Source organism: Notamacropus eugenii, chromosome 1 (genome assembly GCF_028372415.1).
Source record: "Notamacropus eugenii isolate mMacEug1 chromosome 1, mMacEug1.pri_v2, whole genome shotgun sequence".
Taxonomy (NCBI): Eukaryota; Metazoa; Chordata; class Mammalia; order Diprotodontia; family Macropodidae; genus Notamacropus; species Notamacropus eugenii.
Window position 1 is genome coordinate 508,602,907 of NC_092872.1, and position 13,396 is coordinate 508,616,302.

A 13,396-nucleotide genomic window follows, 5' to 3' on the forward strand; every position below is an offset into this window, starting at 1 on the left:
GAAAAGGTAACATCCTACCATGCGAAAGGTTTATAGATTCAAAATTAGTCAAAGACTCTGCATAAAGATTTCTCTTTGCTCAAGTACTGTTTTATTAGCTATAGCATAAATGCCATAGCTAATATGGCAAATACCACCAAATAATGCCAAAATCAAAACTCACAGTCAATTATAATGATCCACATGAAAAATAAGTCATTTATATAGCTTTCATTCAGGTAACACTTACATCATTGGCCCAGGATCCTGCAATAAGAAAGTTTCCTGGCAATGTAGGTGGGCTAAATGAAAGACATCCAATACTGTCATCAGGAGAAGATGTAACTTCAATATCCTGTAAAGAGAATTTGTGAATATTATGTTAAAGTTAACCTTAAGCACCAAATGTGCTTATGATGCTTATATGGTGCCTTTCCTGGTCTCCCAGCTTCTAGTGTCTCTTTCCCCTTCAAATTTCTCTTGCACTTACTTTGTAAGCTATTTTGCATAAACTTGTGTGTATGTGTTGTCTAATCCAAAAGAATATAAACTCCCTGAGGTCTGGAACTATTCATTTTTGTTGCTATAACCCAAATACCTTGTACAATGCCTTGCACACAGAAGGTGCTTCATAAATGTTTATTAATTTTGTCAGTTTAACTGGGTTATTCCACTTGTGTCCCTAAATTTCAGAGATCCTCAGGCTGAAATACTGCATGCATGCTAATTTCATTTTTGCTAGAAGAGACATCACAATCTTCCCTTGCTTAAGTATTAACATAATATATCATACATGACGCTAAAATGAAGAAGATACATGTCAAAACCCAAATTTCTAATTTCTTCAATGTGGATGTCAGGTACAGTAAAAAGGTCACATTCGTTACCTTCATAGGATTGTGATTATCTGTTGCTGTGCTACCAAACATGCTTGTTCCACTAGTTCCAAAACCCGAAGTTGTTCCAAACAAGCTCATTTTGGTCCTAAAAAATAATGAAATATTCACATGTTGTTTCTTACTAATAAATATCTTTAGAAGGCAAATGCAAGTAGTAAAATTGCATAGTACTTCATATCTAAGGTATTTCATCATGATCTATTCTGTATTATAGTCATTTGTACCTGTACTATAACCACCTACCTGGGGAAGAGCAGGAACTCAGTCTTATTTATCTTCCTATCTGGAGTACTGTGCTCTTGAACATGAATGGCACATTGAACAAAGAAAGGAATAGCAGTCTCCCTCAGATAATAGCAGGATTCTCTTTATAAAAGTAGCCTAAAAGATTGTCCAATTTAATTAATCTATTTGTTTTAAAGTTTTTAAATTTATAATTTAAAAGAATAATTACCTGTCAATAAAAACAAACATATAAAACAAGGAAGGAGCAAAAACTTACTTCAACTCCCTAGCCTTTAACAAGGCAAATGCAAAAGAATTTGCATACAATAAGCAAACATTTTTTGTTTGTTTATACCCCTCCAAGAAATGTCCAAAATTTTATTACCTTTAGTGATATTTTGGTAGAGACCAGGGAAAAAAAGCAAAGAAAAGGAAATAAAAATATACAGACAATATACATTATCAGTATGGATATAGTTCTGGTAGTGGTAATCTCACTTCAAATCACCTCATATCCATATTTCCATACTTGCTTGTATGTTTCATTTTTAAAAAAATACTATGATACTCTATTATGTTAAAATACCTTAATTTATTCAGTAATTCTCAAACTGCTGGAAACATATGCTTTTATTTTTTGCTATTAAAGAGCAGTTATTAATATTTCCTAGAAATAGGCCCCTTTTTCATAATGGTTTTGAGATAGCATCCTTGAAACAGAATTACTTGATTGATTAGTTGTATAACTCTTACTAAATAATGCCATGTGCTTCTCCAAAATGACTGCACCTGGATAAACATTAATTGTTCATTATTAATGGCTAGATAGGTCAAGTCAACATAATAAAAATGACAATATACTAGCTAATACTACTTTACTTATTCAGTATCATACATTATAGTGCATTACTTTATATTGCCAGAGAAAAGAATCATCCGGAGAAGGTCAAGAATCTCAAAGGAAATGATGAAAAAAGTAGGAAAGAAGAGGCCCTACAATACCAGATTTCAAACAAAGCCATCGAGACAATATGGCTAAGAAACAGAGGCCAATCAGGGGAAAAGATTAAGTACACAACATAAATTCATTGATACAACAGGGTAAGAATTCATTATTTGTCAAGAACTGCTGAGAAAACTGGAAAGAAGTTTGGCAGAGGGAGGGGAAGCCAAGATGGTGGAGTAGAAAGACGGACCTGTAGAAGCTGTCCACTATATCTCATAAAAATCTAAACAAATCCTAGAGCAGCAGAAGCCACAAAACAACAGTGTGAAAGAGATTTCCAGCCCAACGTAGCCTGGAAGGCCAACAGGAAAGGTCTATTGCCCTGGGCTCGGGGCTGAGCGCAGCCCATGGAGTGCAGCTCAGCCTTGGCTGTGCAGCACCAGTAGGAACAGGATTGAAACAGGCCTCAGGGGGCAGAATTGGCTAAATGGAAAAGGAGGCTCAAAAGCTCACTGAAGAAAATAGTTCTTTAAAAATTAAAATGGAGCAGATGGAAGCTAATGACTTTTATGAAAAACCAAGAAATTACAAAACAAAACCAAAAGAATTAAAAAATAGAAGATAATGTGAAATATCTCAGTGGAAAAACAACTAACCTGGAAAATAGATTCAAGAGAGACAATTTAAAAATTATGGGACTACCTGAAACCCATGATCAAGAAAAGAGCCTAGACATCATCTTTCATGGAATTATCAAGGAAAATTGCCTCATATTCTAGAACCAGAGGGGAAAATAAATATTGAAAGAATCCACCAATCACCTCCTGAAAGAGATCCAAAAAGAGAAACTCCTAGGAGCATTGTAGCCAAATTCCAGAGTTCCCAGGTCAAGGAGAAAACACTGCAAGCAGCCAGAAAGAAACAATTTGAGTATTGTGGAAATATAATCAGGATAACACAAGATCTAGCAGCTTTTACATTAAAGGACTGAAGGGCTTGGAATATGATATTCCAGAAGTCAAAGGAACTAGGATTAAAACCAAGTATCACCTACCCAGCAAAACTGAGTATAATACTTCAGGGGAAAAAATGGTCATTCAATGAAATACAGGACTTTCAAGCATTCTTGATGAAAAGACCAGAACCGAATAGAAAATCTGACTTTCAAACATAAGAATCAAGAGAAGCATGAAAAGGTAAACAGGAAAGAGAAATCGTAAGGGACTTACTAAAGTTGAACTGTTTACATTCCTACATGGAAAGATAATATTTGTAATTCTTGAAACTTTTCTCAGTATTTGGGTAGTTGGGTACACACATACATACATACACACAATACTGGGTGAACTGAATAGGAAGGGATGATATCTAAAAAAATAAAATTAAGGGGTGAGAGAGGAATATATTGGGAGGAGAAAGGGAGAAATGGAATGGGGCAAATTATCTCTCATAAAAGAGGCAAGAAAAAGCTTTTTCAATGGAGAGGAAAAGGGGAGAGGTGAGAGGGAAAAAGTGAAGCTCATTCCCATCACATCTGGCTTAAGAAGAGAATAACATGCACACTCAATTTGGTATGAAAATCTATCTTACACTACAGTAAAGCAGGGGAGAAGGGGATAGGTGGGGTGGGTGGGATGACAGAAGGGAGGGCAAATGGGAGGAGGGAGTAATTAGAAGTAAACATTTTTGAGGAGGGACAAGGTCAAAAGACAGAACAGAAGAAATGCGGGGCAGGATAGAATGGAGAGAAATGTAGTTGTTAGTCTTTCACAACATGACTATTATGGAAGTCACTTGCAAAACTACGTATCTAGCCTATATTGAATTGTTTGCCTTCTCTGTAGGGATGGGTGGGGAGGGAGGAAGGAGAAAAGTTGGAACTCACAGTTTTAGGAATGAATGTTGAAAACTGTTTTTGCATACAACTGGGAAATAAGAAATACAGGTAATGGGGTATAGAAATCTATCTTGCGCTACAAGACAAGAGAGAAGATGGGGATATGGGAAGGGAGGGGTGTGATAGAAGGGAGGGCAGATTGGGGGAAGGGGTAATCAGAATGCAAGGTGTTTTGGGGTGGGAGGAAGAGAGAGATGGGAAGAAAATTTGGAACTCAAAATTTTGTGGAAATGAATGTTGAAAACCAAAAATAAACAAACACACATATATATATATATGTGCAAATAAAAGAGAGGGGGAAAGCCACAAAAAGAAAAGTTTGGCAGAAACTAGGTGGAGACCAATATCTACCTCACAGTGTTTTCCAAAATAACTTCTATATAGATACATTACTTAGTCTTAAAAGGTGACATCACAAATTAGAGGAACAAAAAAGAAATTACCTTTCAGAACTATAGATGTGGGATGAGTTCATGACCAAACAAGGAAATTATTATAGGAGATAAAATACACATTTTTGATTGTATAAACTTGAAGTGCTTTGTACAAAGCCAAAACAAGCTATAATTAGAAGTACAACAGACAGCTGGAAAAAATCTTCGTAGCAAATTTCTCTAATAAGGATCTCATTCAAAATTATAAGGATAAGAGCCATACCCTAATTGATAAGTGGTCAAAAGATATAAACAGCAGTTTTCTAAGGAGGAAATACAACGAATGCCACATGGAAAAAATTCTAAATCTCTAATAATCAAAGCAATGCAAATTTAAGCAAATTTGAGGTTTTACACCTAACACTCATAAGACTGACAAAACTGACAAAGAAAAATGACAAAATGTTGGAGGACATGCAGGAAAACAGGCACTGCACTGTTGGTAGACTGTGAGTTGGTCCAAGGCATTGTAGAAAGTAATTTGGAAGCATGCTCAAAAAGTCATTAAACTACACACTTTCTGACCCAGTCATACCCCACAAGAATATAGCCCAAAGACATCGAAGAAAGGGGAAAAAGATCCACACGTACAAAAAGTTTATTGTGGCACCAAATAATTGGAAACTAAACAGTTGTCCATCGATAGAATAGTATATGGTTTCAGAGAAAACTAGAAAGACATCATGATCTAAAGCAGAATGAAGTGAGGAGAACCAGGAAAACAATTTGAATTACAGTGTGAAGACAAACAACTCTAAGAAATCTGACCAACACAATGACTAACCATAATTCCAGAGAATCCAAGACAAACCATGCTACCCACCTCCTGATGTAGAGGCAAGGGATTCTGAGTACAGACTGTGGCATATATTTTTTTGGACACAGTCAATACTAGAATTTGCTTTGCTTAATTATGCTTATTTGTTACAAGAGTTATGTTTTCTTTTTCCAATAGTGGTGGGGGATGGGTAGGTAAGTGAGAAGATAGATTTTGCTCACTGAAAAAAATTAATTTAATTTTAAGAAATACCTGCACCAGTCTGCAATTAATGCATGTTTACTGTCTTCCAGCAGGGAACTGAATTAGCCACTAATCAAGGTAATATTTCAGACCTTATAGCTAAACTTAAAAAAAAAGGTACTTTCTTTTGTCTACTAAGAATTCTGGATTAGCAACGACTGTTTTGGTGTTGGCAGGGTGAAGAATTTACATTATTTGATACTGAATTTTCCCCTTTTGTATTTCCAAGAGAAATTTTGTGAGCAAAATCTGATTATTCTCCTATAACACTTAGTTGATGCTCTCAATTTTCTCCCCCAACTTACACACTGGGTGCCCTGTACCGCAGTCTCTAAAGGAAGACCAACAACTGAATAACATGCTAATTACTATAATCAAAAAGAGAATGTCTCCAAAAAAAATGAATATATACATACACATATTATATATGTGTGGAATTAAAGAAGTGTTGCATTTCTTGGCTTTTTATCTTCCTAAAAGATAAATGGATTAGAAACATGCATAGGCAAAATATTTGATGGTTAAGAAACCTTTGCCTTCAAAGTGTAAAAAATATGCCCTGAATATCCCTCATGGTCTCTTATCCTTAAAAGCAACAAAGATGAGGAGAAAATTTCAGTTATCAGAGCTGAACTTCACATAGAGGGCAATGGGCAGGTAATTAGAATTTAGGTATACCTCTACACCATTCACTAACGGCAACATGCTTTAATTTGCTCATCTAGAAAAGAATGGCGACGCAACATTCTTATTACTAGAACTATATTTTAATGACGTCAAAAAGCACTTATTTGCTCAAAAATATTCATAAGATAGGGGTAAGCTTCAATCTCACATTAGTAAATATTCACTTGACATTTTAAATTATATGCTTCAGACATATCACATTCAGCTTATCCAAAACAGAACTCATTATATTCCCTGCAAATCTACACTTCTCTCAAACTTTCTTATTTCTATTGAAGGAAATCTCACTTTCCCCTAACTCCACATAGCTAATCACTTGCCAAATCTTGCTGTTCCTACCTCCACAATATTTCTAGAATCCAACTCCCTGTCTCTATTCACACCTAGTTTTCAGGCCCTTACCACCTCTCCCCTAGATTACTACTAGCTTCCTAACTGGTCTCCCTGTCTCAAGGCTCCCTTCAGTATTCCATCCTCCATGTTACTAATAAAGTGATTTTCCTTAAGCACAGATCTGACCATTTACTCCAATACTCAATGAACTCCAGTGTCTCCCTATTGACTCTATTAACTATTGCTTTAGCTTTAAGAACCCCTTCACAAGCTGGGCACAACCTACCTCTCCAGCTTCTTTATATATTACATTCCTTCCCACTGGTGGATCCAATCAAATTGGCCTTCTCTGGTCCTCGCAGGCAACAACCTGTCTCCGTGCCTTTAATGTATGGTCCTCTTTACATCTGCCTCATGGAATTCCTCTTCCTCCAAGATGGAGCTCAAGAATCACCTTCTACATGAATCTTTCCCTAACTTCCCAAAATGCTAATGTTCTCCCCTACGGAGTATTTTAATAGAAGCATTTTGTATTTGTATTTTGTTGCTTTGTCCACTATCTCTGTTAGTGGAGTTGTTCATTTTATTTATATCTTTAGAACCTCATAGTACCTGGTACATAAGAGCTGATTAATCAATACTTCTTGTTTTATCCATTGACTGGAACTGAACATGTGATTTCATGGGCATAGAGTACTCCCAAGGGAGGAAACTCCACCTTACAAGACAGATTAGCATCTTTTCTGAAACTAATAATCTTAGAAGCTAGGCCACTGAGAGATTAAGTGACTAGCCTGAACACACAGTCATTATGTATCAAGAACAGACTTGAACTGAAGTCTTCTGAGGTCAGCTCTTTATGTAGGAACCCACACTGTTTGCAAAAATAGCAAAACAAGCAAACAAAACACACATATTACAAACAACAGTAAGTTCCACAATTAGGAAACAACTGAATAAACTATGGAGTATATTTAGCAAGGTAAAAAAAATTACTGTACTGTAAAAACATGGCAAGTAGAAATACAAAGGAATATTGAAACTAAGTAATTCAAAGTAATGACACTAGAATTTGAGCCTCGCACACATGAACTACAATTTCATGAAAATAACAAAACCTTACAAACGTACAGATGAAAAACTTAAAGGAGGCACAAGATAAATTATTATTACTTTGCTAAAGTTAATTTTTTTCTTTTCTCTTTTAAAAATAAAAATATAGGGGCAGCTAGTTGGTGCAACGAATAGAACATCAGTACTGGAGTCAGGAGAACCTGATACTTACTGGCTGTGTGACCTGGGACAAGTCGCTTAATCCCAACTGCTTTGCCTTTCACCCTCCCCAAAATAAATAAAAATTTAGATTTTGTGGTTTAATTTGAGGTTCAGTTCCACAGTCTTTTTTGTATATGCTGAATTATATTTTTTTATGTAGCCTTTTTATATATGCTGAATGTTAAGATTATAACAAATTTTTTTTAAAATAACAAGAATAGGTTGGATGGAATAATCCTTCGGTTTTAAGATACTATAAAAATCTATTCTTTCTATTTAATTAAGACAAAAAATTTCCCCACTGGGTTCCAGAAATAACATTTGTAGATTGCATCACACAATTTAAAATATTATTTTATATTATGCAGCTATTTCATATGTGCAAGTTTTATCTCTCCTAAGAGGCTAAAAGCTTTCAGAGTAGAAAGTCATATAATATACCAATTTTTGTCTTCCTCTTCTAACAGCTAGCACAGGGTTGGGCCCACAAGAGGAACTAATCAAGACTTGTCAACTTTCTCAGAGGCAGTACTATACAATGAAAAGTGCAATGGATTTAGTCAGAAGATTTAGGATCCATTCCCAAATCAAACACTGGTCCTATAACTATGGGCAAGCCACTTTTATCTCTTTCATTCTCAGATTTCACTTATGTATGATCGGAATAATTCCTACCTTACTTATTTCACAGAGTCGGTATGAAAAAGCATTTTACAAAGACCTACAAAAATGTGAGCTGTAGTTAAAGGAAGGTCAAAGCTGTAGGAACTTTAAGATTATCTAGTTCAAATTTTAAACAGTAGGAAATTAACACTTTGAAAAGTAAAGGACTTATGGCGAACAGAGTGAAGACCTGAGACTCAGAATATTTTCTATCACACAGAATTTTATTATTTTCTTTCACTTGGATACCCATGATGCTAATGGTGCAAGTACTCTGCTGAGTAGTACAGACGGGCAAGCTCCCAGAGTTTGGCTCTAATCTACCAGTTCAGCCTTCTTCACATAACTCCCCTTTATGTCTCTTCTTGACCTGTACTCAGTCTTCTAGTTTGTTTATACCATCCCCAACAGCTAGATCACTTTTACTCTTCCTCCACCCGGCTACCTTCACCCAGCTCCACCTCTTATTGTCTTCCTTTCAAAGCCAAACTTAAGTGACATTTTATCTAGGAACCTATCCCTGAAGCCCACCACACCCATATCAAGTGAAATCAATTATTCTCCTCAAACTTCTCAGAACAGCTGCCCAAACAAACCTCTCCTTGGTACTTACTTCCTCTTTCTTACAAGTAATGTTTATATAAGTACCTGTTATGTCCAAGACAATGTCCTAGGTGCAAGAAATTTAAAAAGATGAAGAGAAAAAAAAACTGGACCCTGCCCATACTCTGCTAGGATTCAGGGGACAAAAGCACTAATATGAATGCCGTAAAGAGTAATAACTAATAATAATAGCTAACATTTATCACTTACTATGTACCAGGCACTGTGCTACATGCTTTGCAGTTATGATCTTACTTGATCCTCACAACAACCCTGAGAGGTAGGTGCTATTATTATCCCCACTTTACAAATGAGGAATGGGGCAAAGAAAAGATGCAGACATTCTCTAGGAAAATTTTGGGGAGAGATTACTTTCAGCTGTGGTGGGAAGAGAGGAAAGGGGGAGATATCTGATGAGGCTTCATCAGAAGATGGCACATAAGCTGCTTTAACAATTTTAACAGGCAGAGATGAGGAAAGCATGAGGGATGGCTCACACAAATGTGGGAGAGGTTAAGAGAAGATCAGGAACATCCAGTAATGCAAATCAGCTAAGGATCAAATAAGATGACATGCTGAGCGCTTGCCAAATTTTAAAGGGTTATACAAATGTTAGTTATTGTTACTATTAAGACACAGAGCAGCTAGGTGGAGGAATAGATAGAGCGCCAGGCCTTGAATCAGGAAGACTCATCTTTCTGACCTCAGACACTTACTAGCTGTGCGTCCCTGGGCAAGTCACTTAACCCTATTTGCTTCAATTTCCTCATCTATAAAATAAGCTGGAGAAGGATATGACAAACCACTCCAGTATCTCTGCCAAGAAAACCCCCAATGGGGTCATGAAGACTCAGACACAACTTGAACTGACTGAACAACAAGACAGACATAAAGGGAAGTAATGGGAAAGGCGGCTCACAACATAGGTAGGTAGGAGCTTGAAGGTGAGAGGCTTTAAATATTAGCATGAGTTTTTATTTTAAGTACCAAAAGAGTGCCACTGAAAGCTTTTAAGATGGGGAATGTAATGATATGGAACAGGTGCATAATGTACATGATACGACAGGTAGAGTGCTGGACTTGAAGTCATGAAGACACAGGTTCAAATTCAGATCCTGACACTTGAGAGACAAGTAACCTCTCTGAACATTTGTTTCCCCTCTGTAAAAAGCATCTACCTCACAGGATTGTTGTGAAGATCACATGAGAGAGAAATAACTTTGGAAGCCGTAAGGTGCTGGGCAAATATCAGCTACTATTATGGCCAGACCTATGTATTAGAAAGACTGCTTTAACAGAGATATGGAGGAAGAACTTGAAAAGGCAGAGCCTGGACAAAGGGAGGGCCCAGTTAAGAGGCTCCTGTACTAGTGAGAGGCAATCTAAAGATGTGAACTCAAATGAGAGTCCTGGAGTACAGAGGATGCTGATAACAACACGAGCTCCCTCGGTCCATGTGCTTTCGCACTACGTGAACAGAGCCTGTGCAGTAAAAGAACACTCCTCAGTTAAGGTATCAGACCTGGCTTCTGACTCCTGATCTGAACATTAACTCTGTAACCCTGCCAGTCATTTGAGCCTCTTCTCTGTAAAAAGATGCTACCTGCCCTTTTCAAACCTTATAGTGCTTGAGAAATGAGTGATGACTTTTATTTATCTATCTCGGTACAGTCTCCAGCACCTAGTGTAGCGCTTGTAGATTAGAGACTTCCTAAAAACTGGTAGCTCTGATACTGTGTATGGAGCCAAGAACAGGGGTCAGAGAACTGCATCTTTGTTCCTTACTCTGTGTGTCCTTTAAGGAAAGTGACTGCACTTCGGGGGCTTCCCTTTCCTCATCTGCAAAATGTGAGACTGGGGGGCAATGATGTCTCCTCCTGCCAATGACCTCCCCCAGTGATCAGGCCTTTATCATTGCCCTTACCTGGAAGGCTGTTTGGAGACGAACGGGTATGAACCCTCCTCCCAAGGATGGCACAAGGGGGCACAGGTGAAAGGGGGCCAGGCCTAAAGTCGGGAAGACCTGGGTTCCAACACGGCCTCAGACACTTGCTAGCCGTGCAGCCCTGGGCAGGGCATGTTTGCCTCAGTTTCCTCATCTGTAAGATGCGGATGATAACCCCCACCTCCCAGGGCTGCTGTGAGGCTCACATGAAATAATACGTGTGAAGCGCTTATCACAGTGCCTGGCACAAGCGTTGGTTATCATAATGAGCAGCGGTAGTGGTGTGACTATGGGGGGGGGCACTGGACGCTTCTCCGTAATGACCGAAGGCCAGCCTCTTCACCTCTTTGGGGCCCCGATTTCCCTCTCTGCAAAACGGGGACAGCCACACTCGCAGGGATGCAGTGAGGAAAGCGCTCCGGCCGCGCGAGCTAGGTCCAGGGGAGGGGACCCCCCGCCCGGCCGGGGAACGGGGGACAGGGTGGGGGCACGGCGGGGCAGCGCGGCGGCGGGGCAGCGCGGGGCGGGAGCCCGGCCCAGTTGAAGGGCGGGGGAGCGGCGTGCGAAGGGGGAGGGGGCGCTCCTAGGCCGCGAGACCCTGGGCCGCTGGCCGTTAGCCCCACGCCGGGGGCCGGGCTGCGCAAAGTCCCCTTCGAGGGCGCCGCGTGGGGCCTACCTGAGAGCTGGGGCCTCAGCCGGGCAACAGGAAGAACCGGGAAAATCTCACCCCGCGTCGGAGGCGAAGGAAGAGAGAGGCAGGAAGCCGAGGGGAGTAGCACGTCCTAGGATTTCCCCACCGCCCTGGAGGCCTCTGAAAATACGGGACTCCCACCGAACCGTTGACAACGCATGCGCGTCTGGAGCCGAGTACCTCATTCCGGGAAAAAAGGGAGAAAGCGAGAGAGACAAGGGCATAGGCTGGCTTCGCACATGCGCAGAAGCCTTGCCGAGGCTAAACGGAAGCTGTGGTGCCTGGCATTGAGGGTTGTCAAAAACCGGGAAAAACCTAAGAAGGAACATCTCAGGTAAAGACAGTTTATAGAATTCAGTGTCCCTTTCGTATCAGTTTTTGTCAGAAGCCTTGCTGCAGCGCAGCTGGGTGGATAGGCCGCTGGCCACAGAATCAGCAGTGGAAGCCCTGCCTCTGGTCCCGAACCTCATTGTCCAGGAGAGCGCTCCCTGAAACGGGGTTCTTAACCGCTTCTGTAGCCTGGGACCCCCGCTGTGCAGTGCTGGGAAACGCTTTAAAAACCGACTCTCCTGAAGGGAAACAAGTGGCACGCTTTTAAAGTTCAACTTGCGTTACCAGCGTTTTCTCCATCACTTTTTAAAACCTAGACAATCAGCAAGAAAATAAATAAAACCCTAATTTCTAGCATTTGCTGATTTCTGAGGAGTAAGAAGCTCGGCTTGAAAATTTAACAATCTCTTGTGAGCCTTTTAGAACTGCCTCTTGCAGACCACGGCCCGTGCATACAATAACATACATAGGATTAAGGAAGAAAACAATTACACTGAAATACAGCTATTAAACTATTTTAAAACACCCAGTCCATGGGACCCTAAGTTAAGAGCCCCTGCTGAGCAGGTACCTTTTTGCTTTGGTGGGGGGAGTTTCCCAACAATTTGAGCTCTCTACACAGATAAAATCACAGGGGCCTGAAGTTAAAAAAAAATACTGATCAGATTTAGTTCTTAAGGTACTCCAATGCTCAGAGAATCCATTCTGAAAGCCGAATGCCCTTTTTGTGTGTGTGTCAACTGACCCTTGTAGCAGTTTGGTGAAACATATAGACCTCCTTTCAGAAAAAAATGTGTTAAATAATTCAAGGAAATTACAAATTTCATGTATAGGCTAGTGAAAATAAATATATAACTTCTTCTCCTACCGCATTCAAGTTCATGGACCCCTGAAATCTGTCCAGGATCCAGTGGACCTGTAGGTTCTTCTTTGTCTTCAGGATAAAATACAAACCAACCCCTTTGTATTTGGAATTTAAAGACCTTCATAAATCTGACTCCAGCCTGCTTTTCCAGGCATATTCCACATTACTGTCTACTCATGCTGCATTCCCTCCAAACTGTCCAGAATTTCCATCTCCAAATCTTTCTTTGTAAAAGCAGGTTTTCCCTACCTGGCATATGAACCCCTAGCTTCTTTCAGATATCGGCCCAAGTGCTGATTCTCAGAGGAACTTTATTCTCACTTGCTAGTGTTCTCCAAAAAATTATTTTGTATTTAATTTTCTACGTGTTTATTTTTTTCGTGAAATAAGTTCCTTAAAACAGATTGCTGTTTTTTGTCTTTATATCCCCACTTGCTTAGTTCCTGACACATAGCAGGGGCTTAATAAATACTTGTTAAAATAAATGGAATCGAATTAACTTTTCACCCTCAAGATTTTGCCTGTAGATCTTTACTGATTTATCTCCACCAAGAAACTTCTCCTGATTATAGCTTTCCGCCTTAGTAGTACTACATTATGTCT

General features: G+C 39.4%; 1 protein-coding gene across 1 annotated transcript in view; it reads right to left on the reverse strand.

Annotated features, from left to right (window-relative positions):
* RAE1 (ribonucleic acid export 1) overlaps positions 1–11,805 on the reverse strand; it is a 28,418-nt gene extending 16,613 nt beyond the window's left edge. Inside the window, exons 1-3 of the mRNA XM_072633464.1 lie at positions 11,584–11,805; positions 867–963; positions 230–334 (exon numbers count right to left, since the gene is read on the reverse strand). Coding sequence (XP_072489565.1) covers positions 230–334; positions 867–956 — 195 coding nt within the window. The 5' untranslated portion in view covers positions 957–963; positions 11,584–11,805. The remainder of the gene's footprint in view (positions 1–229; positions 335–866; positions 964–11,583) is intronic.
* Between the last annotated feature and the right edge of the window lie 1,591 nt (positions 11,806–13,396).